The 25233-nt window shown below is 39.7% G+C and overlaps 3 protein-coding genes across 6 annotated transcripts in view; 2 read left to right on the top strand and 1 right to left on the bottom strand.

The window, feature by feature from the left end:
• The first annotated feature begins 252 nt into the window (after positions 1–252).
• mat2b (methionine adenosyltransferase 2 non-catalytic beta subunit methionine) lies at positions 253–6303 on the top strand. 4 transcript variants are annotated; one of them, XM_059542032.1, is made up of 7 exons: positions 253–399; positions 3087–3281; positions 3420–3534; positions 3615–3761; positions 5088–5281; positions 5422–5535; positions 5803–6303. In XM_059542032.1, exons 1-7 carry the CDS (start codon positions 370–372, stop codon positions 5977–5979), a joined length of 972 nt encoding a protein of 323 aa, XP_059398015.1. In that variant the 5' UTR covers positions 253–369; the 3' UTR covers positions 5980–6303. The 4 variants fall into 4 exon arrangements, with proteins under 4 accessions (XP_059398015.1, XP_059398014.1, XP_059398012.1 ...); XM_059542031.1 differs by having other exon boundaries at positions 5085–5281; XM_059542029.1 differs by lacking the exon at positions 253–399 and adding an exon at positions 921–1173 and having other exon boundaries at positions 5085–5281.
• Positions 6304–7140: 837 nt separating this feature from the next.
• Positions 7141–14318, top strand: LOC132130345 (cysteine-rich and transmembrane domain-containing protein 1-like). Its single transcript, XM_059542033.1, has 3 exons — positions 7141–7401; positions 13281–13528; positions 13753–14318. Exons 2-3 carry the CDS (start codon positions 13288–13290, stop codon positions 13857–13859), a joined length of 348 nt encoding a protein of 115 aa, XP_059398016.1. The 5' UTR covers positions 7141–7401; positions 13281–13287; the 3' UTR covers positions 13860–14318.
• Positions 14319–15908: 1590 nt separating this feature from the next.
• The window catches only part of LOC132130318 (teneurin-2-like), a 199820-nt gene continuing 190495 nt past the window's right edge, over positions 15909–25233 (bottom strand). The window contains exons 22-28 of the mRNA XM_059542002.1: positions 24037–24911; positions 22922–23097; positions 21291–21526; positions 20718–21014; positions 18992–20612; positions 18749–18879; positions 15909–17827 (exon numbers count right to left, since the gene is read on the bottom strand). Coding sequence (XP_059397985.1) covers positions 17090–17827; positions 18749–18879; positions 18992–20612; positions 20718–21014; positions 21291–21526; positions 22922–23097; positions 24037–24911 — 4074 coding nt within the window. The 3' untranslated portion in view covers positions 15909–17089. The remainder of the gene's footprint in view (positions 17828–18748; positions 18880–18991; positions 20613–20717; positions 21015–21290; positions 21527–22921; positions 23098–24036; positions 24912–25233) is intronic.

Genomic DNA, 25233 nt, shown 5'->3' with positions numbered 1-25233 from the left:
TAGAAACATTTTAAACATACAAATATAATGTCAACCAGTTAAAATTTTTTTTAATAAATAAATAAATAAATAAAATTGCTACCACTTTCCACCCTATCCCTAAAAAAAGCAAAAAAAAAAAAAAAATAGGGGGTTGAATAGTGTTGTAAATATTCTTTTTTTGTTTATTACTTAATTTAACTCCGATAAAAACAGATCTTCCATTAAAATAAATAATTAGTAAACAAATAGAAAATAAAAAGTTGGGACTTCTATAGAAACACGGACTAGGACTTTTATACTGAAATCACTATTGTAGCTGCAGAACAAGGACTTGAAATAACATTTTCATGCTAAAGGCTTCACACTACACCTGCATATATTCCAAATATGCCTGGTTTTAACTACGGGGATGATCAGGTACATTTTAAACGGATTTAAATTGCATTTGTGTGATTTAATGTAGACTTTAATGTATGCTCTTTAGAAATGTTAAGCTGCATCTCTGTAAGAAGCTATTAAAACAGTTAATTATATTCTTTGGTAAATGGTTTATTAAAACATCGTTCACTTTATAGAAATCTGCGTTTCTGAGTGAATACGAAATTTGTACGATTTCAAGCTGTTTGGAAACATTAGCTTTGTATCGGCGGACTTCGGTCTGTTTCGAGGAACTAGTTCTTATTCTGCCGTTAATCTGTTTTCAAGTTTTACTCCTATAGAGTGTTTCTGTTTTTTGCCATTCGTATTACATATTCACATGCGAATATGCCGAAATGTGATATTGACGATAGTCTTAAGATACCGCAAGACTTTGTGGATGAAACGGCTACTAACGCGAATCTCAGCTGCATATGGACTGCGCAAAAGTGTGCAGCTATGATGCGCTAGAGCACTTGTCTTTGTTTTGAAAAAAAGCTGCTGTTTACGCCGCACGGACGGCATAGAGATTCACTAATCTGCAGAACATAAACAGGTGTCAGCCTTGCGTGCATATGCTCTATAGATCAAACCGGACGCGGGCCTAATTTGACAGCACGAGCCAGCCGTTCCAAAAGGGTTTAAGGTTTGAGTGGAGCATTAGAAATAGAGGTCTCTCCTCCAGGATATGATAACTGTAGCCACACTGAAATGAGTATCAGAGATAAAGAGCTTCAGATACATTTTAAACCCGGCCACGTTGAGCTTGTTCAGGTAAGACCGTTTGATCCTTTTCTAAAGATGCACCTCCATGGTATATAAGCCAAAAGATACTTTAATTCAAATGAATACCTTATAATCCAAGGCGACACGTACTGTATAACTTTCTTGTTTAACACAAAAGGAAAAACAAATCGTGTGTTATTGTTATAGCATAGTTAAAATTCAGTTGCGAGCAGATGAACGCAACTAAATATGTTTGAATTGGTTACTAGCACTTCAAAAACTATAAGGAATATGAGTGCTACCTGAAGAATTTGACATATAGTGCTTATTATGATATTTTTCATTTTTGGCATATTAAAACTGATGTGAGGTAATGATGTGTACAGTGCCATTTAAGCCATCTGGTGGTAAATCCCATGTAAGTCAGTTGATTTAGAGTTGCATTCACTGATCTATATTATAGATGAGTGGTTTCAGTATTAAAACTCTAAACGTGCAGATATAAAACAATGGAAAACCAAATTGCATCTGTTCAAATTAAATTTCAATAATTAAAATGTAATTAGAAATGCATGTCTGTCAAGAGCAAATATATCATCTATGCCAATAACGTGTGTAAATAGACTGTGAACATACATGAGAGAACTTTCTACAACCAAAGTCCACTAAATGTCCTGAGGGTGGCGCTTCAGCGGCTTATTAAATAAACACCTGAGCGCAGCAGCTTCAGCATCGAGACATTTCGAGTGTGGGCTTGTGAGGCTGCAGGTTTCAAGCCTCTGCAAATCATATAAATGACGAATACGACATTTGTATTAAAAAAGGTTCTTCTTATTTTGGTTTATTTTATTATTATTATTTAGAGGGTTAAAGTTAGCTGGTTGTGGAAGGCTAGGGGCGTTTGCATGCATGAGGCTGAAAGCGATGCTAGTTCCAAGGCAATTTCTGTATCATAAGCTCACAACAATCGTATAATACAAACACAATATCGTCATTTCTGATACAAATATAAAAACAGTAATGTATGCGTCCAGTTCTTGGTCCAAAAAGTGGAATTTCTTCTTACAATAACAACCAACATGGCTAATTTCAATTACAAAGACAATGTCTTTATAAGTTACCTCACACACTGAAATAAGTGACTATCCAACATCTGAGGTAATTTGCCGTCTAGTATCACGTACTCCACTAAACTTTAACTTCACTAATACAGCTCGTACACGACGATAGATACTTCTCAACTTCTCAAGAACGTTGTAATATCTTACCTATCTTCGATTGTTTTGCTGTTTGCACGGGCTCTAATGACGGGAAAAAAACAGTGTCGATGAGTAACGTTTTTTGTGTGTCACCACACTGCCGCGAATTGATATCAACTGCGAATGATGTTGTAGGGGCTTGTCCAGAGTCTGTGAGGGACGACTCTCATTGGTTCTTAGTTTGTCAATCACATCATAGACTGTATATTAAAAACAGCTCGATATCGTTCTATCAAGGATTTAACATATATAAATAAATCAAACCATCTCATAGACTCAACAATCTAAAATACATCCAATTGATTAACTTTTCCAACAATTATTTTTAAATGTAAAATAAAATTCAATGATTAACTTTTCCAACAATCGAGTATTAAAAAACATGCTACACACCCCGATTGCATCTGTTGTCTACTACAAACATCCAACAGATACAAGAAACATAAGTGTTGTGAAACGTGTTGCATTAATGGATTTGTCCCAACAGTTATAAATTAAGAAACATGCCACTCACCCAGATTGCTTCATCTGGAAATCATCTGTTGTCTACTACAAACATCTAATAAACAAAGTAGTTTCACATACATTCTAAGCAATAAACATCTTAAAACCATTATCTAAATGTTTATTGAACATCTGACATCTTAAAGATGAAAATGTGCAAAACATAGCTGTGTAAATGTACTTGGTTCTGTCATTTAGGATGAAGTGTACACTCCATACCGGCGTGTGCTTGTGACTGGCGCCACGGGTCTACTGGGCCGTGCTGTTTACAAAGAGTTCAAGAACAATGACTGGGATGCTTTGGGGTCAGGCTACAACCGTGCCCGGCCTTATTTCCTGAAGTGTAATCTCCTGGATGAAGATGCAGTGCGAGGGGCCATTCAGGGGTTTCAGGTAACTAATTACCCTAACCAGTAAGATCACCCACTTCTATTCTTTTACCAATATCACATTTATTATTATTTGCAATATTTATTCACACAGTACATGTTTGATGGGTCATAAGTAATTTCTTTGTTTTGTGAATGTCAGCCTCATGTCATTGTGCACTGTGCTGCTGAGAGGAGGCCAGATGTGGTGGAGCGTCATACTGAAGCAGCCATGAACCTGAATGTGCATGCTTGTGCTTCTCTGGCCAAAGAAGCAGGTTAGTAGTGTGACAAATCTGTATTATATATAGTTAAAAATGCACATTTGCTCAGTAAAGTTCATAATCCTTTCCCACAGGTGGTATCTTCCTCATCTACATCAGCACAGATTACGTTTTTGATGGACGTAATCCTCCCTATGGAGAAAACGATGCTCCCAATCCTCTGAATTTGTATGGGAAGTCCAAACTAGAAGGTGAAAGGGAGATTCTCAGACACTGCCCAGGTATGATGTTTTTCAGCCACATCTGAAAGGATCTTAAGTAGGGCTGGGCAACATCGGTTGTGGAGGGGCCACTGTCCTGCAAAGTTTAGCTCTAACCCTAATCAAACATACCTGAACAAGCTAATCAGTGTCTTCAAGATCACTAGAAAGCTACAGGAATGGTGTGTTTGACCAGGGATGGAGCTAAACTCTGCAGGTCAGTGGCCCTCCAGGACCAAAGTTGCCCAGCCCTGATATAAAAGGTTTGTTACACCCTTATTGCAAAATAAATAAATAATAACATAAATAAATGTAACCCTGTAAAGCCTGATATATAAAATAATAGTCAGAAAAAAAAATATATATTTTTTAATGAACAGTCCTTTAAACCTTTAGACAGTTATTTAAAAAAAAGTTTGCATTTGTATTTTTTGATCAGGATTTGACAGCCCATATAGTGTGATGTAGGAAAATATGGGGCCCATACTTGAGAAAAAAATGCCTCAGTTTTATTCAGAGGTCCAAACTGATCAAACATGTGGAGTTTGTTGCAGAACTTATTTATATGGCCAAAAGTAAGGTGGAATTCTGATAGCTTGTAATGTATATCAGAGAGATTTACAACAGCATAACAGGCTATTTCAATGTCATGGCATATCAGTTGGCACTCTGTCTCCCAATAATTTGCCAACATAAGATTATATATATATATATATATATATATATATATATATATATATATATTTTATGATCAAATCTAGGTTTTATTGTGGGGGCAAAACATAATGCAATGCAATACAAAGTTAATTGAGAGATAAAAAAAAATATTTCACAATAGCCTGATGTATCATATTTTATATATTACATCAAAAGTTATGTATGGTTAATCAACCAAACATAAAGTGATAGTTCACCTTCAGTTGATGGTCCCCTTTGACTTCCATAGTATAAAAAAAAACAACCCCCCCAAACTCAGTTAGTGTCTTGAACTATTATAGAAGTTATTTTTACATTTACTTTATAACAATCTTTAATGATTTCACCGCAAAAAAGGCACGTGTACCATAACCTGAAGGGTGATATTTATTAGAATTATACTAAAAGGCCCCTTTCTTCCAAAAAGGATAAACCATCAGTTTTTTCTGACCATCGGTTTTTTCAGCAAAGTTTTGATCATGTTGATAATTTAGAGGCCTTAAATATTTGCAAATCAAATAAGATACAGTAGGCTTTATTGTCTGTCATTTATAGAGGTAAGCCTACTACTGTATATTATTAGGAGAGCATAAAATGTATATTCCCTTTAAAAACAAAAAATCTCTGTTGTTTGTCTGTTGCTCTGAGCAGGCGCAGCTGTACTACGGGTGCCCATTCTGTTTGGAGAGGTGGAGAAGGTTGAAGAGAGCGCAGTGACCGTGTTGTGGGACCGTGTTCAGGAGGGAGCTGAGAGCTGCACCATAGACCACTGTCAGCAACGCTTCCCCACTTACACTAATGATGTAGCTCGTGTCTGCCGGAACATGGCTGAGAGAGCCCTACAGGTGAGCCGCTTGGTGTAGACTTTACAGCAGGGGTGTCAGCTCAGTTTAGGTCAAGAGCTGGATTAAACGAAATGTCACCAGAGTAACTACTGGTGTTTCTGTGGAGAAAATCCACGATTTATGATCTCTGTTGCCCTCAGGACTCCTCACTGCGTGGAATCTTCCATTACTCTGCCAAAGAGCAGATGACCAAATATGAGATTGCCTGTGCAATAGCAGATGCTTTCAACCTGCCCAGCAGTCATCTAATACCAGTGAGTAAACAAAAAGCTGAAAAGATGCCCTTAATATATCCTCTGTCCTTTAGTGCATACTGTATATACAGTGCATTCCCTACCCTTGCCTGTAACCATATGCATGTCATAGCTATATGTAGAATGTGGTCTGTTCATGTAAACATGCTGCCTTCTGGTTGAAGACATCCTTAAAGTCACAACTTTTCTCTTAACTTTTTTCCTTATGATCCATTTTGATCACTTTTGGTCATTAACCTGGTATATGTACTATATGTGTGTGTGTAGATGACAGAGCAGCCTGCTGGAGCAGGGGCCCAAAGGCCACAAAACGCCCAGTTAGAGTGCTCACGTTTGGAGCTCCTTGGCCTGAGTGTGGAGCCCACCCCTTTCAAGACTGCCATAAGGGACAGCCTCTGGCCCTTCCAGCATGACAAACGATGGAGGCAGACTGTCTTTCATTAAGGCAACAACTATATCCAGAAGAAAACAGGGCCACACTCTTTAAATTGTTTAGCATTTCACTATTTCACTGAAGCATGCATCTTATTTCACAGTCCTGAATTAAAACAGGTCTACGCTTTTCACAATTTCAGCAGCTTTATTTGATGTTCAAGTATACATTTATTATAGCCAACAGGTATTTCACCTTTATGTGTTTCTCTGCGAATCGCACTGCGGGTTAATAAGTCTGGCCTCGACTGTACTTGATGTTTCTTTCCTAAAATGTATTACTTTATGTAAATGACAAGTTGAAGACATGAATGTTTGATAAAGGAACTGATGATATGCCGTCCCTTTTTTGTTGTTCCTTTCAAAAAATAAAAAAGCAGATGTTTACCTGAGGACAAAATAATGCAATATGAATGAAGTACCAAGAAAATCAAGCCTGTCTCTCTTGATCATTAAAGTTTAATTATTTTTATCATTGCATAAATTCTTTATGTAACAGGAGTGTCATTTAAGGACAGATAAGGCTACAAACACTTTTAGATAATGTAGCTATTATAACATGATATTACTTTGTTACACAAGCACAGGGTCAAGATACTGTGGCTTTAAAGGTATGCCAGTAACCCTGCCTCATTATTACTGTATAAACATAAATTCTGTAAATATGAATTATGACCATTGTTTTGCTCTTCTCAAATTTAACCATCACAATTGATGAAATGATTAAAGTTCCCTTCGTCCTGCTGGTTTTTATAAGATCCCTTTACCTAACAAATAACCTAACAGATCCTTAATTGCATAATCCTCTAAAAGGCATTTTCTAACACAGTTTCTAAATTTTGTTTTTTATTTGTTTTGTATAACTTTAAAAACAGTCAATCCTGTTACATAAAATTACAGTAATATGTATTTAAAATGTCAAAAGACATGTTTATTAATTGCCATTGTGTAATCAAGGTATAATTAATAATGTTTAAATGCCTGAGATTAATCAGAGCATTTCTGATAGTCGGGTATGATATCTAACAATATCTTATATTATCATTAAAAATATATTAAAGATGAAACATTATTTTTTTTAAACTTGTGTTATCAAACCTCGTGACAGATGACTATGTTATTTCTTGTGTGGTGGTGACGTATGCTCAAAGAGGCGGGGTCACTGGGTTGCGCTTCACGCGATGCTGTATAAGCAGTCAGCTGATATTACCGGGTGAAACTTTCCAATGGGAGCCCGCTCGCCGCTGTCTACGTGACATCACCGCACCGCATCCGTACCGACGGAACCGAGAAGCATAATTTTGTTCGTGGTTGCAGCTTCAGCGGTTTACGGCCGACTTCAGCGACGAAATAATAAAACAACACTGAGACTGAAATACAACAGAGGAAGTATCAGAGCAATTCGCTGAAAAGAACCTCGTTTTTCTTTCAAAGGTAAAATCTTTTTCTATGAAAATATACGTTAATTAATTAATTAATTATCTATTTCTATATATTATTTAATGTCTTTTGCTAGCGAATAGATTTGTTTGGTGGTCCTGTCAAACATTGACTACTGAAGGTAGGGTTGGTCTTCAGGGTCTTACCGCCCCTCCTTTAAGGATAGAATGGCGCACAAAAAATAAATAATAATTATAATAAATAATAACAATAATATTTTTGTCTTTCTCTATGATGATCTGGCGCTGTTCTATTATTGTAAGACATGGAAGATCAAACGTATTTAATGAGTATTCCAGCTTTTTTTTGTAGTGTAAACTGCTGTTTTAGTGATGTGTCGCACATTAATTCGCTAGAGCGAATGAGATCCTGATCTTGGTTTGGCAGCAGGTGAACAATCGTCTTGTTGTTGTGACTGAATCAGACCCAGAGCAGTCCCCTGATTCTCATTATTACTGCAGTTTCTGTATCACTATATACTGCATTCACTGTCATAGAGAGCGATGCTTTCTAATGCATTGGTCCAAAACAATAGATGTACTTGAGACTTTCCATCATTCGTTCAGTTCTTCTGTCAGAGTCAGCGTATTTTAGTTTAGCTAGTTATCAGAGTGCATTGTGCTCCTTCTGATACATTGATTAGTAATTTGCCCTTAAATGATCAGAATGAGATGTGGATATGTCCCTGTTTAATTATGCATGGGATTTCAAAGTAGATGTTAAACACACAGTAATGAATTCTGATTATCTGACAATATTGTCCAGGTTCACAGCAATAATTTTTTTAGAGAAACATACCTTATTAAAGTGGATTTGCTCACTGTGTATCAGACATTTCATTCAGCATTGTCTTTATGTTTGAGCAATGCATTACCAGCTCATTCCATTAAGAGCCATTAAGTTAATAATTTACCATCACTGAGGCTTGATCTAGCTGATTTGACTTCAGCTAGATCAAACTCTCAGTTCACTCATCGCCGTTGTAAGTGTATTTGTAATTTCTGATGCCATTTCCAGTGATTGACTATTCCTGTTCATTAGGCTTGATATTAAGTGATCATATAAAGAGGTGTTTTTGGCACATGTACTAGGTGATATTTAAAAATTATGACTCAACATAATATGATGCATCCACTGATTCAGATCAGTGTATCATATTTAATGGAGCAAGGAGACTGCATTTATATTACAACATTTTTTTCTTCTACTCTAAACGCTATACTTAACTTGATGTGAATGAAATAGCTATATGACTGTACTTTTGTTCCTATTGTATTGAAATTCTATTCTATTCTATTCTATTGCTGTATTGAAAAAAATGGTTTCCATTGCCCCATTGTGTTTTATTCTAAAGGGATAGTTCACCAAAAATGAAAGTTCTATCATTAATTACAATTTCACACAACTGAAATGTTCCCAGGCCCAGGAACATAGTAAGGATATCGTTAAAATAGTCCATGTGAGATGAGTGGTTCAACTGTAATTTTATGAAGCTATGAGAATACTTTTTGTGCACAAAGAAAACAAAAATAAAGAGTTTATTAAACAATTCTTCTCTTCCTTGTCAGCATCCGCCGATGTTTACAAGAGTACCACAACACATTTTGTGTGCATTCCTCTGCTTGTAAACGAAGCACAGCGCATGCATGTTCTACTTCAGCAGCATCACACACACTCATCGTGGAACTCTCGTGAATGGCTGCAGATGCTGACAAGGAAGAAAAGAATGGTTGAATTAGTCTATTATTAAGATATGGAAGGTATTTGGTACAACAGGATCAGGATCCCTGGATCAGGACGTCGCTCTAAACTGAAAGAGAGAGTCAGAAGGAAACTGGTCAGAGAGGCTAGCGAGAGGCCTACAGCAACTCTGAAGCAGTTACAGGAATTTATGACAAAGAGAGGTCATTGTGTGCAATTGATAACAACATCACAAATTCTCCACAAATGTGGCTTGTATGGGAGGGTTGCAAGAAAAAAGCCAAAACTCACCTTCTGAGGGAGATGAGACTAAAATTATATTCTTTGGCCTCAACATCAAATGATGTTCTCATTAACAAGGTTCGGGAGGAGCGCGTCAGATACTTCGCCTAATCAACACAGGTGGACCACAATCTAGTAATCAATCCCATAGTATAAATATCGCTGACTTACCTCTATCCATCGACGGTTAATCAGCATATCCCCTTTAGACAACTCAAATTGCTCTGAGTATTGAACTCTCTGTGAGGTGCTGCAAAGCGCTCCCAGCGTAAAAAATACATTAAAAATAAAAATAAATAAATAAATTCTCCAACTACCGGCAAAGCTCACCCATCCGATACAGTGACTATTGAATTCCCATCAGATAGCCTCCCGGTCGAGCAAACCTTGCCTTTTCTGACAAACTACCGGCGCAGTTACCCGTCTGATGCCTCGAGTATTTAAAACCCGTCAGATGCTGCAAGAGCTGTCCAGGTTGAGTGGATGTTTCCCTCCAACTAACGGTGTCGTTTACACGTCCGTGTGTGAATATTGAACTCTCGTCAAAGGCTGCAAGAGCCCTCCTGGTCTAGCATCCTTGGCCTTTATGTCCGACTACAGGTGTACCCATTCAGTGCCGCAAGCATTGATCTCCCACCGAATGCCAGCCAGAGCCTTCCGGCTAGACAACCTTACCTTACACGTTCAAAGCCGTGCGCTCCCATCGTACGTCGGTGAGAACCTCCTAGCTAAACAAACGTAACTTCCCCCTTACATTCGTCGAGACTTACCCATCTGGTGCCGTGAGTATTGAGCTCCCACCAGATGCCGGCGAGAGCCTCCTGGCTAGACAACCTTACATCTTCTATTTTATGGCCAGCAAGGCTTACTCGTCTGATGCCGTGTGCTCCCATCGTACATCAGTGAGAGCCTACCAGCTACAACCTTAACTTCCTCTTTTACGGTCATCTAAACTTACCTATCTGGTGCCGCAAGTAAAGAGCTCCCACCAGATGCGGGCGAGACTTTCTACTCTACAGCCAGCAAGGCTACCTGTTCGATGTGTGTGCTCCCATCGAACATCGGCGAGAGTCTCCAAGCTAGGTAAACCTTACCTTTTCTTCCTACGGCCGGCGAGACTTACCCATTAGATGCACGTGGTCCCATCGAATGCCGGCGAGAGCCTCCCGGCCACACAACTTACCTTTCCTTCTATGCCGGGAGAGGTTTACCCATTCGATGCTGCGAGTAGGATGCTCCCATCGGATGTCGGCGAGAACCTCCCGGCTAGACAAACTTACCTTTTCCATCCCTCGGCCAGCGAGGCTTACCCAGCCAGCCAAACTACCTTTCCTTTCACCTTACAGCTGCAAGCTGTCATTTCCACCATGTACTATCCAGATCCCGCAGGAGGCTGGTGAGAACCTCCTTTTCCATTTCTATGGTCGTCGAGGCTTTCCCGTCTGATGCTGTGAGTACAAGCTCCCATTGGACGTCGGCGAGAGCCCCACGGCCACCCAAACTTACCTCTTCCATCCTACGGCCTGCGATGCTGACCCAGCCGATACAGCGAGCACGAAGTTCCTGTTGGATGCTGGTGAGAGCCTCCTGACCACACTACTTTACCTTTCCGTCTTTCATCCGGAGAGGCTTACCCGTCCGATGCTGTGAGTAAAAGCTCCCATCGGACGTCGGCGAGAGTCTCGACAAACTCACCTTTTCCTTTTCTATGGTCAGAGAGGCTTACCCGTTCGATTGTGTGTGCTCCCGTCGAACAGCGGCGAGAGCCTCCTGGCCAGACAACCTTACTTTCCAATCTATGGTCGGTGAGACTTACCCGTTCGATCGTGTGAGCCCCCATCGTACGTCGGTGAGAGTCTCCCGGCCACATGACTTTACCTTTCCATTTGACAATAGGCGAGGCTTAACCGTCCGATGCCACGAGTCTCAACCTCCCGTCAAATACTGTCAAACAAAACAAAAAAAAAAAAAACCTCTGCTACTCTCACATCTTTTCCCCCCGCCTGGCTTACCCGTTCGATGATCCGAGTTGATACCCCATTGGATGCAGCGAGAGCCTCCCAGCATTGTTTTCTTTTCCTCTCCTTGTCCGGCGAGGCTTACCCGTCTGATGCGTGTGCTCCCGTCAGACATCGGCGAGAGTTCTCCCGGTCGGGTTCCATACTTGCTGGCCGCAAGCGAGTCTCATCCATCCGATGTCGTGAGTATCGACCTCCCGTCAGATTTCCCAAGAGTCTCCTTGTCGGTCAGCCCAAAAACCTTTTTATCTGCCAAACCAAGAGGACCCAGAAGTCCGTCGTCCTGAGTCTTAATCTCCAGTCGGAGGCTTCATGGGCTCTCTCGGTCAGCCATTTGCCCTTCGCCCTCTGAATAGCAGGGGCTTATCAGCCAGTAGGGCCCGTATGCCGACACCGTGACCTATTCCAGTCGAGGCAACTCAGACCCTCCCGGTCGGGCTATACAACCACGCCGCTCCTCCTCATCGGCCGGTAGGACTCACTGTTTCAACGATGTGAGCCCCCGTTAAGCATTGGCTAAAAACACTACCGACCGGGAGCCTCTAACCACATAGTCCAGTACCTGCAGCCAGTTGGGCCTACCTTCCCAACGCTTAAGTCTCTCCCATTGGAGTACGTAGGCTCTTCCGGCCCGCCAACGAGACGACTTCTCAGAAAATAAAATCAGCCCCCGCCAGTACTCAATGCTATTTTGGGGGGCGTTCTTAATCTGGCGGCTGTCCTCTTGTCCATTTGCTTTTTGGGAGGTACTCTAGGTTTGGGCCATTCCCGAGCTCGGAGCCCTTCCCCAGACAGCAAGCCAAATACGCATACCATACCTCAGCTAATTATATGTAAGCATGAACTCGTGAAATGATATGTCTGGAAGAAATACAGTACAGCTCACCATCCAAACAACAGCATTCCTTCAGTAAAGCATGGAGGCGGTAGTATCCTGTTATGTGGGTGTTTCTCTGCAGAAGAGACTAGAGACTTGTCAGGATAGAAGGAAAAATGGATGGGCAAAATAATATCAAACTCTTGAGGAAAATCTGCTGCCCTCTGTCAGAAAGTTGTCAATGGGGGAAAGGGTTTATCTTTCAACATGACAATGACCCAAAGCACACAGCAAAACTGAAAACAGTGGTTGAAGGAGAAAATGTCCTTGCATTGCCAGAATTAATCCTCACTGAAAATCAAACAGTCACCATCAAGTTTAATTGAACTTGAGCAGTTCTGCAAAAAAGACTGGGCAAATACTGCAAGTCCAGATCTAGATGTGCAAAGTCAGCAGAGCCAGAGACATATACCGACAAACTAAATGCTGTAATTAAAGCAAAAGGTTGTTCATCAAAAAGCAACAAAATGTTATATATATATATATATAGGGGAGTGATTTTTCTACCCACTGTAAAGTTTATAATGTTAAAATTTCCCAGTTCCCCACAAAAGATATTAAGCAGTAAAACTGTGTTCCACATTGATGTTAATAAGAATTTCTGAAGGGTCATGTGACTTGAGTAATGATGCTGAAAATTCAACTTTGCCATCACAGGAATAAATTCCATTTGAAAATATATTAAAGTAGAAAACAGTTACTTTAAATTGTAATGCTTTACAATATTACTATTTTTATTGTATATACAGTATGAATGCTAGTTTGGCCTAGTTTTAGTGAACTGCAATAAGCCTACTAGAAACATGTATAGGCTGTTGAAAACAAGCAAACAAAAAAGGACAAATGCACTTTTTAACTTTTTTCTTAATAATTTAAAGATTTTGTAATAACTCCTGAGTAATACATTTTGTGAGTTTACGAAGATGAGAGAACCAAAGGTGCACCTGATGTCACATGTCTTAAGCATGTTGTATAACTTATTTTTTTCATTGCAGTGTGCAGATGAATTACGAGCAGCCTCCCCCCTACACAGGGCCTGGCCCCACTGCTCCAGGATACCCTCCTCAGGGATACCCTGCACAGCCATACCAAGGATATCCAGTCAATACTGACCAGCCCAACCCTGGTTACCCAAACTACCCTCCTGGACCCCCTGGGCCATACCCGGTGCAGCCGGGATACCAGGGGTACCCACAACCAGAGTATGGAGGCCCAGTGTATGGGGAACCTCCTAAAAACACTGGTAAGATCCTTGATTTCTTGTAACATTGAACACATTTGCATTTACACATTAATCGGGTTAGTTTCACTCTTAACTTCACTGACTGGAATGCTATTTCATAATTCTATTTTTTAGTTACTGTGACCTGATTGGTTTTTAAATGTTGTGCAAAGTATAAATATATATTCAGCTAGATTTTAATTAGGTGTAAATTTAATGTCTAATGGACTGTGTTTCTTCTCCAGTGTATGTTGTGGAGCAGGGCAGGCGGGATGAATCCGGGGACCAGGCATGTCTTACTGCATGTTGGACGGCATTGTGTTGCTGCTGCCTCTGGGACATGTTGACCTAAGATAATGAAGAAACCACTGTGAGACCCTCCTTTATTTGGAAAGATCTTTCACTCCACAATTTAATCCTTATTTATGTCTGACTACTGAAAAAGTAATCGAGAAGCATATAGAGCACTGTTTTTGTTGTAGCGTTCATTTCCAGTAGTCCAACTCGCAGCACCCTATTTTTATTCCTTTAATGATGCACGATATGCACTGAGAGACTGATTACATGCATTGATCTTATTTGTAGAAGCATATTAAACAGAATGTCTTTATTATTTGTCTTTTGAAAATAATACAGATGCCATCTTTATTAATGAATGCAAACATTACAATTTTTGTTTGTAAAAACCCTTGCCTGTTTATAGACCAGATTTGATAATCAAATATGGCCTTGAATGTTTGATCTGTCTTAATATGTCAATCAAGGAGTAAGTTTGTTTCTATTAAATAAAATAATGGAAAATAAGACGTCATCACTTTTTATGTTTTCTCAAATGTGCTTTTTTGTGTAGGATGTCCAAAAATAATAATGACTTGAAAAAAAAAAGGAAACACTACAGAGCCACAGTGTTTACACTTTTTGGGGAAACTAATTTATAGTTTCAGCATATTAAACTGATAAGCTGTATTTTTACAAACACAAATAAAATTTAGCATATATATATAATATATATATATATATATATATATATATATATATATGCCCCAGTGAAGCATTTGGCAAAATTCCACTCTGAACATTTAATTTTCAAATATTTTGAACTTTTTAAACAAGATATGAGGCAACAGACCTGAACCTTTAGTACACAAAAAAAAATACATTTACAAATGAGATAGCATTGACTGGAAATTATTTTAGGAATTGTTTGCTGAGCTGCAAATGCATTATTAATAAGTCATTATTTTCAGTCTTCACATCCCACTGGCTTTTTATTTTGTTCTACTAAAGTTTTCCACCTCTCAGATACTACAGACAACACACTTTTGTCTACTCTCATTTAATCAAGGCAAAAATCATCACTGACTGGAATCTAGGATAGGTTGTTGTACGCATGCTCATAAATAATAAACCTATAAAGATATCTGAATTAAACAATGTTAATTTGGTGGTTTAGATATGTTGATTTGTCTTTGCTGAAGCTTTGGATTTGTATATATATATATATTTTTTTTTTACTTATGTAGGTGTTTGTTAAAATACACAAAGCGGCCAAATGTCAAGAAGACTCAAGTTCCTGGTAAGAAGCATTTATGAATTGACGACATCCCTTGTTTGTGTTTTGAGTTTTTCAACATGTACTTAGCAGAATCTCGAGAGAAAAGTGATCCCTTCCCCCAGCACCAGTGTGCAGCACTTCACTGGAAGTGGTTCCCATGGGTGTAAACTTAACACCTGCATTGCAACAGGCTATTTAAAGAAAAAGCTGTGTTCACCATTTACTCGCTGTCAACAATGACAGCTACAGCCGGTCTGATCTTTGGCCATTCACTCTGAAACCTCATGGAAATAACAGAAAAATGATTCATAATTACTATATTGTTTCAATTCATTGGTAGAAATGTTTACAAAAGGTCAGAATTCTTTGTGGTTTATGTCAGTCCTTGTCATCCACAGAGATCTTTACAAAACACTTTCTGATGTTCTCAACTGACTGTCATTCCACTTCACTGTTGGGATTGACTTCTAGTTTCTCTGGCATTTTAACTACAATTCTGGATAAGGGAATAACAGGGAAAGTCATTGTTCTCTATGTGTTCACAATGTTGGAATTTTAAGGCACTGCTGACTCGAGTAAATTGCTATATGAAGAGCATTATGCTAGTTTTTAGTCCGTTAGACGGAATCTACAAGAAAATGCAGTTTTCATGAAACTTTTGTAGGTTTATGTTGGCTGGTCTTTGTAGTCTTAATTACAAACAAAACAGACCAAGTCACATTGCAGACATAAAAGTTCACACTTCAATAACCTTTTTTGTTTGAACAGAAAAATTCATTGGGATTGAGGTTGGTCTACTGACTAGCAGAGGATATTTAGATTAAATAACAGACAATAACAACCATCTTATATTTTCATTATGTGAATGGTGAAATTAGGAACTATTTGTCTTTTAATGGCACTGATGGACCGCAATCATTCTGCTAAGCTCTAAAGACTCGTTCCAATTCAAAAGGTACAAATAAAAATGTTTTATTTTCATGGAATTTCAGAAGAATTTTCTTCCATAGGTGTATGAATCTGACTTTGCTAGTTGAAGCTCATATCCACACTGACTTCCCAAAGTCAGAAGAGATTCTAAACCAAGAAAAGCAAGTCAACGGCTGCATTAGCTTTCGTAATATTTAAAGAAAATGACCTCTGCAATGAGTCTTGCAATGTATTTTCACACAACGTAATGATGAAACCACTTCCTCGAAGGAATGTTTTCAACTTGATACATCCGAAGTCAATGAGAATATTTTACATGTGTAACATGTTTCACAGTTTTAAAAGACTTTAAAAAACGATATATATATATATTACACTTTCATCTGTTTACACTTGTCAAGTTGAAGTTAAATTAATAAAATAATAATAAAAAACTCAGACAATCAATAATCTCTTACATATTATACAAAACGGTTGGCTCATGTACAGTTTACTGATCAATGTATCAGCCCCTGTGATTGTCATATATTGCGAACAGAGGACAGACTCTGTGAGCTGATGATTAACACATCAAGAGAAGGCCAATCAGAAAGCTCAGCCTCAGACGGTGTGATTAAAATCTTAATACCGAACACTGCATTGACGTATAGCGAGAAAATTCACGAGGAACGAGACTGAAGGCGTCGAGACCCTGATGCTCCTTTTGAATATGTTCCAGTTTAGTTTCACAAACACATATGGAAGCAAGTGATGCTGTTTTATTGGGTACTGCGGCATGAGAGTGCGGTGAACTGATTGTGGTTTTCTGTGATGGTTTGATATGCAGTCATGAAAAACCAAAGCGAATCATCACACTATCATCACATTAACGTCTGCTACTCACAGCCAGTCTGAAATGACACAAAAAATATTGACCACTTTCTATAAAGTCAAAAAGTCACTACAAAATCATTGTTCACAAGTGCTGTTTTTCCAGGATTGGGTCATAGTGTTCTTGCTGCTGGCTGTTGGTTCTCCATTTTTGGGAAACGTCTCTGCAGCGCTCTGTTGTTTCTCTCCGTAGGAGACGGCATGGCGTCAGCAACAGTTGAACTCTGTTACCTCCTGCCCATCTCGTTCTGTTTGAGAAACTGGATGTTAGTGCTGCTGTCCGCCAGTTCAGGGTACTGCTCTACTGGGAGCACGTAGTAGCCCCCGTAGCTTGTAACCTTCCCCATGGCTAACAGTTGTTGCTTCTCATTTTCAGCCCACACATGTCCTCCTTCCCTGTCTTCGCGCACTTGCTGCTGCTCCCTGGCCCAGGCTCCAGACAGCGCCCTCTGATGTGCTTGTTCCAGCAGGCGGCTCCGCTCCTTCTCCAGAACCTCTGCTGTCAGCCCGTACCGGATGCTGTATGTGAGTTTAGCGGAGTGGACTTCTATAGTGACACCCCGACGGGAGCGTCCGCTGACCGTCATGTTGATCCCGCTCTCCAGTGTCTTGTGGCCGCTGCTGAGACCCAAGGCCAACAGGTCACTGTCAGCTAGTCCGATCTTCACGAAGAAATGGCAGTCCCAACCATTGATGGTGTAATGAGTGCCGTCCAGGTAAATGGCGTTGCTGAGGATCTGTGATATTTTGCGAATGTCTTCGCTAGCTGAGCTGGACAGGTCTGTTAATACATGACCATCCTTGATAGCGAGCATCATGCCTTTGCCTACGATAGGCGCGCTGGTGCCAAACCAGTAACCGGGCTTGTCGCGCTTGGTGCGCCGCTGTTTGTTGAGCCGCCTCCCCTCAAGAACCATGAAGGCCTGGTTGTGTCTGTCCACTGAATGCTGAACTCCAGTGTAAAGCTGTAAAACAGATGAATAGTAAGTGACACCTGACAAAAGTGTATAAGCAGTAATATAATACATATGGTCACAATCAATTTCGGCTGTATGATGCGTCTAACCATAACCACGTCTGCATCATGGTTATCATCATCAGAGCGTTAGTGATGCTGTCTACACTGGATGCTCTGCAGCGGGGCGAGACACAACAAATCCTGAAAGTAAACTGATGTCTCGTTTTATTTATGACGTACTTACACTGACTTATTTGTGAGAATATCTTTGAAAGTCCTGTGTTCACCAAGGCTGCATTTATTTGATTAAAAATGCAGTAAAACAGTAATATTGTGAAATATAATTGCAATCAAAAATGTATAATTTTTTCCATTTTAATATATTTTAAAATGTAATTTATACCTGTGATCATTACTCCAGTCTTCAGTGTCACATGATCCTTTAGAAATCCTTATCATATGCAGCATATGGTGTTCAATTTGGTGCTTTCTTATTATAATAGGCGCACATGCCTTTTTTGGGAGTACAAAGTTCACCACTTATTTGAAATAGAAGTTTTTTGAAGCATTATAAATTACTTTTACTTTTGATGAATTTAATGCATACTTGCTGAACAAAAGTGTTAATTTAAAAAATGTTGAACAGTAGTTAACCAAAAGTTTTGAATGGTTGTGAACATATTTGTGACAAGAATATTTAGAAAAGTGTCTTCACAAATGTGTTAAAAACATTTTGGTTAAGAATAGTATAATATAATATTATATATATATATATATATATATAAAACTGATAGCATATATAAAACATACATGGAATATAACCTGATAATTCTAAACATTATGTGGTCAGTGAAAATCTTGAAAAAAAGAATAAAAACTGGCAAAGCAAATTATTTTAATTGAAAAATGATCACCAAATCATACTGACCTGAGTGTTATCAGAGTCCTGACTGACAAGAACCTCATAAGGAGGGTCAACAAAATAAAGCGAGTGTCTAGGAAACCCTGGAATGATGTTGCTGAGCTGAAAGCCAAACATAACCAGCCAACTCTTCACATCTGCAAGACAAAAAATATATACAAGCTGTCAGAAAACCAATGTGAGTCATTGATATAAAACCTCTAAGCTCAGCCCATAAATACAAAGCAGAACATTTCATCACCCTCTCACCTGTCACATAGTTTTTCACATCAATCATATCGCTGAGTGGATTATTGTTCTTGAACATATACAGGTTGAACGGAGCTGGCTCTTTGCCTATCTTCCGCCACAATGTATGGTCAGGTGCAATCCATCTTCCTGCCAGCACGTCATAGTCTCTCTGAGCGAAGTGCACCAGCTTTGTGAGAGGATCATAAAGCCCTGCATGAAATCCCACTATGAGCTGGAAGTCTGGGTTGGAATCATGGTAGATCTCTCCGTACGCTGTGTACTGCATCTGCTTGACCATCTGCCCACTGCTGCTGAAGATGGCCAGTGGAGTGCCTATATTGTCAGAGGCGATATAGTATTCCTCCCCACCACTGACCTCCATAGCAAATAGATGACCCTGCAGATCATAGTAGAAGGAGGTAATGTCAGCTCTTGAGTGGTTGTAAACATGGGTGACTCGAGTGGGGTAGTTCAAGTCGGCGTAGAAGTACTGCTCATGCTCGCCTTCATTAGTTCTACGGGAGACACGGCGGCCCAAGCCATCGTAGCGGTAGCGGACGCTCCAACCCCCAGCTGTGCGTCTGTAGGCTCGCTCGAGAAGTCCTTTGGAATTGTACTCAAATATGTCTGAGCCTCTCTGTGCAAGCACGCCATCCTCATCGAGGTGATACTGCATATCGCCGAGCCGTGTGATTCGGTCTTGGAGATCGTAGCGTAGTGGCAGCAGACGGGCGCTGTTACCGGGGTTAAGCAAATGGAGATTACCATTTAGGTCGTAGCTGTAGCGCCAAGTGGACCAGTCATCAACCTTGACACCAACAAGCTGGCCGTCACCGTCATATTCATAGCGGTACTGTGTAGTATTAGCATATGGACCGATCTTCAGTTCACGTTTAATTACACGGCCCATACTGTCATACTGGACCGTCATCCAATACATCAACGAGCGGAAGATCTCATACTGCACTTCTTTGATGCGGCCATGTGTATCAAAATGCTTACTGAGTGTCATCACGGCCGTAGTGATGATTTGGTTGATGTCGTAGTATATGATGCCAAACTTGCCGAAGTGTTCGACTTTACCAGATATCTCATCATAGCGGTACAGGTCCACAGGAAGCGGGGTTTCCCCTATTACTGGCTTTATGCTGGCCACCCTGAAGCTGTTGTCATGATAGGTGTAGTCAAAACGTGCATTAACCATTCCTTCCTCTGAGAAGCGGTACATCTGTTTGTCCACTAGGGGGCCGAGTTTGCGATAGCGAATGGTGCAAGAGAAGCCTCCGCTCTGTAAGTTGACCATTTTTAGCACTCCTGTTGTCTCATCGTAGCCAAAGGTGACAGCAGTGGCGTCATACAGCACCTCTGAGAGCTTTCCGAGCTTCCCGTACTTGTAGAGCACACGCCGACCTGTTCCAAGGTAGAATGTAGCGCGTGGCTGCCCATCCTCGCTGAAGTCGTGGATAATGGTGGCATTGCTCTCAGGGGGGTTGTAGGTGTTGCGAATGTAACCAACAGACACATGAGTGGCCATAGTGTGTCTGGCCATGCTGGGCATAGTGACCGCCGTGAGCCGACCCGCTGTGTCAAAATCAAAGACGTACTGTTTCTGACTCTGTTGGAGCAGCAACACCATGGACTGAAGTGTGAAAGAGAAAAATAAAAAAGGTGCACAGAATTAGTATATACATGAACACTATAGGAAAAACAAGTGCTTTATTGTGGTTCTGAAGAGTCAACTCACTTTGTCCGTGTAGCTGAATCTCCAAACTTTCCCATCAACAAAGGTTCGGGACAGGATCCGTCCAAATGTGTCAAACTCGCTTTTCTCACTCATGCTGCCCCTCTGCAAGCCCACCAATCGGCCGGTGGGTGAATAAGACACATTGACCAGGGCTAAGCTACTGCTGGGAAGCCAGGTGGCCGGTCGGCCCTGGGCGTCATAGATGATGCGCAGAGTGAACTTGCGGTGGTCATCATAGATCTTCTCTGTTCTGGTGTTGCGGTCATAGTCAATGGACAGAAGGTTTCTGCTGTGGACCTGCAGGAAAACATTTAAGGTTTATTAAAGGATCTAAACCAGGGGTGCCCATGCTCGGTCCTGAAGGGCCGGTGTCCTGAAGAGTTTAGCTCCTACCCCAATTAGACACACCTGAACCAGCTAATCAAGCTCTTACTCATACTAGAAACTTCCAGGCAAGACATTATAATAAACATTAACATTCTGAATTTCTGTAAAGCTTCTTTGAAAAGTGCAACACAAATAGAATGGACTTTACTTGACAACTGACTTCAATGGTAAAAAAGAAAAGCTTACGCGCAACTTCCTGCCAAACACTGTGACCTTGCCCTTGGTCAGCTCTTTTCTCATGCGCCATTCGATAGAGTTAAGGCCACTGTCAGTGGGTAGGGTGATGTTGCGTCTCCCGATAGTCGGGCTCACTGATCCTGCAATGATGTGCGGTTCGATGTGAAAGCTGATGCCCATTCCATTAGCATAGGATACTCGCAGTGTGCCGTTGTGGTACAACTGATAGTTATTTCTCACTTGGTCTGTGAAAAGACAAAGAAGAATATAGGTCGACAAGGATTTTAAAATACTTTTTTTTATACTCTTTAAATAGTACATTATAAACAAGCATTATATAATATTTTACATCTCATTATGAATGTAAATACACTACCATTTAAAAGTTTAGGTACTTTTTTTTTCAAAGAAGTCTCTTGCACTTTTCAAGCATGCATTTTTTATCCAAAATACAGCAAAAACAGTCATTTAAAATAATTGTTATTTATCTTAAAGTATTTTAAAATGTAAATTATTCCTGTGATGGAAAGCTGAATTTTCAGTATCATTACTGAAGATCATATGATCCTTCAGAAATCATTCTAATATGCTGATTTGGTGACCAAGAAACATTACATATTATAAATCTTAGAACATGTGGATACTTTTGTGGAAACTGTGATACAATTTTTTTTTAAGGATTCTGTGATGATTTTAAATGTGAATATTAAAAACCATCACAGAAAAAATATATATTTTGTAACATTATAAATTATTTTATTGTTACTTTTGATCAATTTAATGCATCCACACTGAAAAAAAGTGTTATTTTATACATATATCCTAACATCTACTGTACAGTCCAGAAAAGTCCCGACAGATAAAATGGTAGTGAAATGCATTTGAAAATATATAAAAATTGTTTCATGGCATTGATGCACTTTAACTATAATTTATTTATCTGTTAAGTATTTAATGTTTGTATTAAGGGCGACTTAATATGAAGTGTTCCCTAAATCCAGCCTCGTTTAATTTCAGTATTAATTCTGATCTGACAGTCTATTGTGGATTAGGGGAAACGCATCACTGTGGGCCGGATCTGTATAATGCAGCTTTTGGTATAAAGAAGATTTAGCTTTGGCTAAAGGCAGCACAAACATCTTTATTTCCATTTACAAGCTATAATTGGATCAGATGCTGCTTTCCACAGAAATGTACCTGGGAAACACAATCAAGTACAATTTTAAAGTCATAACAAAAATCCAAGTGCATTTTGATACACCGCTAACAAGCAGAAGGCACCCAAACGGTACGTTTTCATGTAATTTGTCTTGAGTAAACAGCAAAAGCATACTCTTTACAGGAAGTAACAAGCAAGTTGTGCAAGAGAATCTATCAACACATTATCTACTGGATATAAAGAGATGAGCTTAAGCCTTCAAGCTTTTGCTTTTAGAAAGAACCCCTAAAGGGGCCTATAGTAAATTATAAACGGATTATTTCTCTGCTCTGCTGGACTCCACACATTCAACTGTGGCCTCCCTGTCAACCTGCCTACTGTGTGTTTTGGTCTTAATGGATGCAATTTAGAGGGAAAATGGGGGGAACCAGCATGAGATCGGGACTGAGATGTGTTCTGTAGATGTGTTGTGGTTGTGTACCTTGAACCACAGTGAAGGACGCCTCTACGGACGAGAGATTAGTGATGACTGTGACATCATCATCTCTGTTTGAGCTCTCCATGTTAATATTGATGGTCTCCTCCATCTCACGATGCAGACTGGTCACCACACCAGTGGGATAAGTGACATTGGTTAGACGACCCTCACTGTCATAGCTGAGAAGTAGAGATATAAGACAAAACTCACTAATATTAATATAATAAATAGCCAGCAGTGTCCGCAGAAATATTTTTTATTAATTTAGAAAAAAGTTTTCTGTGTTTGATACCAATGTTATTTTAATACTATTTTAGTAGAAAAAAAAAAATAAAAATAAAAATAAAAATAAAAATAAATATATATATATATATATATATATATATATATATATATATATATTACATTTTATTTGTATTCTCTTTTGTATTTTAGTTTAAGTTTTAGTTATTTTGTTATGTGTTTTATTAATAAAATAAACAATTATAGTTAACAATAAAACATAACTGTACATCTATTTAAATGTCTAGAGCAGTTCTAGCATACAGACACTAGATGGAAGCAGGACCAAAGCAGTGCTGTAAAAACATCCTCTGCTCTGACACCAGATGAAGATACTAGGCAGATGAAAAGCACAGTGCTTAGAAACAGAAGTCAAAATTCTGGATGCACGGTCACCAAACTTTTGCACTCAGCATTTTTAGCTGAAAAATCTGCATTATATTCTCTACTTAGTTTAACAAAATACTAAATGCGCTGAAACATCACAAAGTCATTTTAAATTAACTCAATATCAATCATTTCACTGCAAAGAAGCCTCCTTTTATGTATACTGGGCTTAATATAGATAACCTTATTAACACTGCACAATAAACAATGTATTACAAAAAAAAAAAAAAAAAAATTTAATAAAAAGAGTTTTACTGCATATTGCAGCAGTTATTAATCAGACGATAACCAAACACATCTAGATGCAGTGTTGTTGTTAGCCTTTTCGGCATTTTTAAAAGTAAGTTATTTTCATTGAAACTTTTTTATTATTATAATTTTTCTTTACGATTTCCAGATTTTCCATTTATCTCAAAGTTCTATTAACACACTGCACATTTCATACTCACTTGTAAAAGTTTGTCCATCCGGTCTCATCTGACTTGGAGGCTAAAAGTTCTGTGTTAGTGTAATAACCGAGTTGTGCCACTTCCTGGCTGAGAGCGGACACGGAACGTAGGCTGCTGGCTGGGTCCATTCCCAGTGTTACCACCTGGTTCTCTGGCAATAGGACAAGCCTGACAGAGCCAGACGCCTCCCTCCTCACCCGAAGCGTATTGTTAGAGGCATCAGTAATTGCTGCCAACTCTCCGTCCAGCCCGTAGGTAAAGTTATAGAGTGCCAAGCCTGTAATGAGGCTAACCGTCTGCCTATGAAGGCCGTCAGGACCAAACACATATAGCTCCTGTTCTAGAGATGAACCCACTTCATATTGTCCACTTGCTGTGGCATTGGGGCAGTTGCTGCGGACCGAACGTACACGGATATTGTTCAGGTCAGCGATGTACAGGGTACCATCTGGTGACACAGCTACTGAAGCGGGACAATTAAGGCTGGCGTCCGCAGCATAGCCTTCATCTCCTGAGAAACAGTTGCAGTTGACGTCATTCTTACAGTCGCATTCAGAGGCAGCACCGGCAAGCAGAGAGATCTCACCGCTGGTGCTAACTTGCCGTATGCGGTTGATGCGCTTCTCGTCGGTTTCAGCAATATAGAGCACACCTGAGTGGGAGATGGCGATGGCTGTGGCGCTCTCCAAGGCAGAATGGATGGCTAGTTTGCTGAGCGAGTAATCAATGCCAGGGACCTGACAGTGCATGGGCCGCCCTGCAATAATGCTGACCAGGTGGTTCTCAGAGATACGCAGGATGACGTTATTCTCTAGCACATACAGAGAGTTGTCCATAGGGTTGATGGCCAGGTCTGTAGGCCACTCCAGACGTACCTGAAACAACAAATGTTAAGAAACATAAAAGAGCACGTTAACATAAAAAAGGACACTAATTGGGCATGTTGAGCAGTTGTGGTCTGAGAGTGTAAATTCAGCTTTGCCCAGTGGGATTTCCCTGCCTTTGCTTCTGATATGTCTCTTTCTGTTCATTTAATTCCCCAAAGGGGATCTGTTTTATCCTTGCTTCTGGTCAAACTGAATGCATTTCCTATTTCTGACAGTCTATTTCCTTCTGGTATTTAAAAAATAAAATGCTCTTATACATGAATTATCTCTCTCTGATTCCATAAAATAATCTTAATAAATAACAGTGTTA

Source organism: Carassius carassius, chromosome 47 (assembly GCF_963082965.1).
Source record: "Carassius carassius chromosome 47, fCarCar2.1, whole genome shotgun sequence".
NCBI classification, from domain to species: Eukaryota; Metazoa; Chordata; class Actinopteri; order Cypriniformes; family Cyprinidae; genus Carassius; species Carassius carassius.
This window is presented reverse-complemented; position numbering and strand designations above follow the sequence as displayed.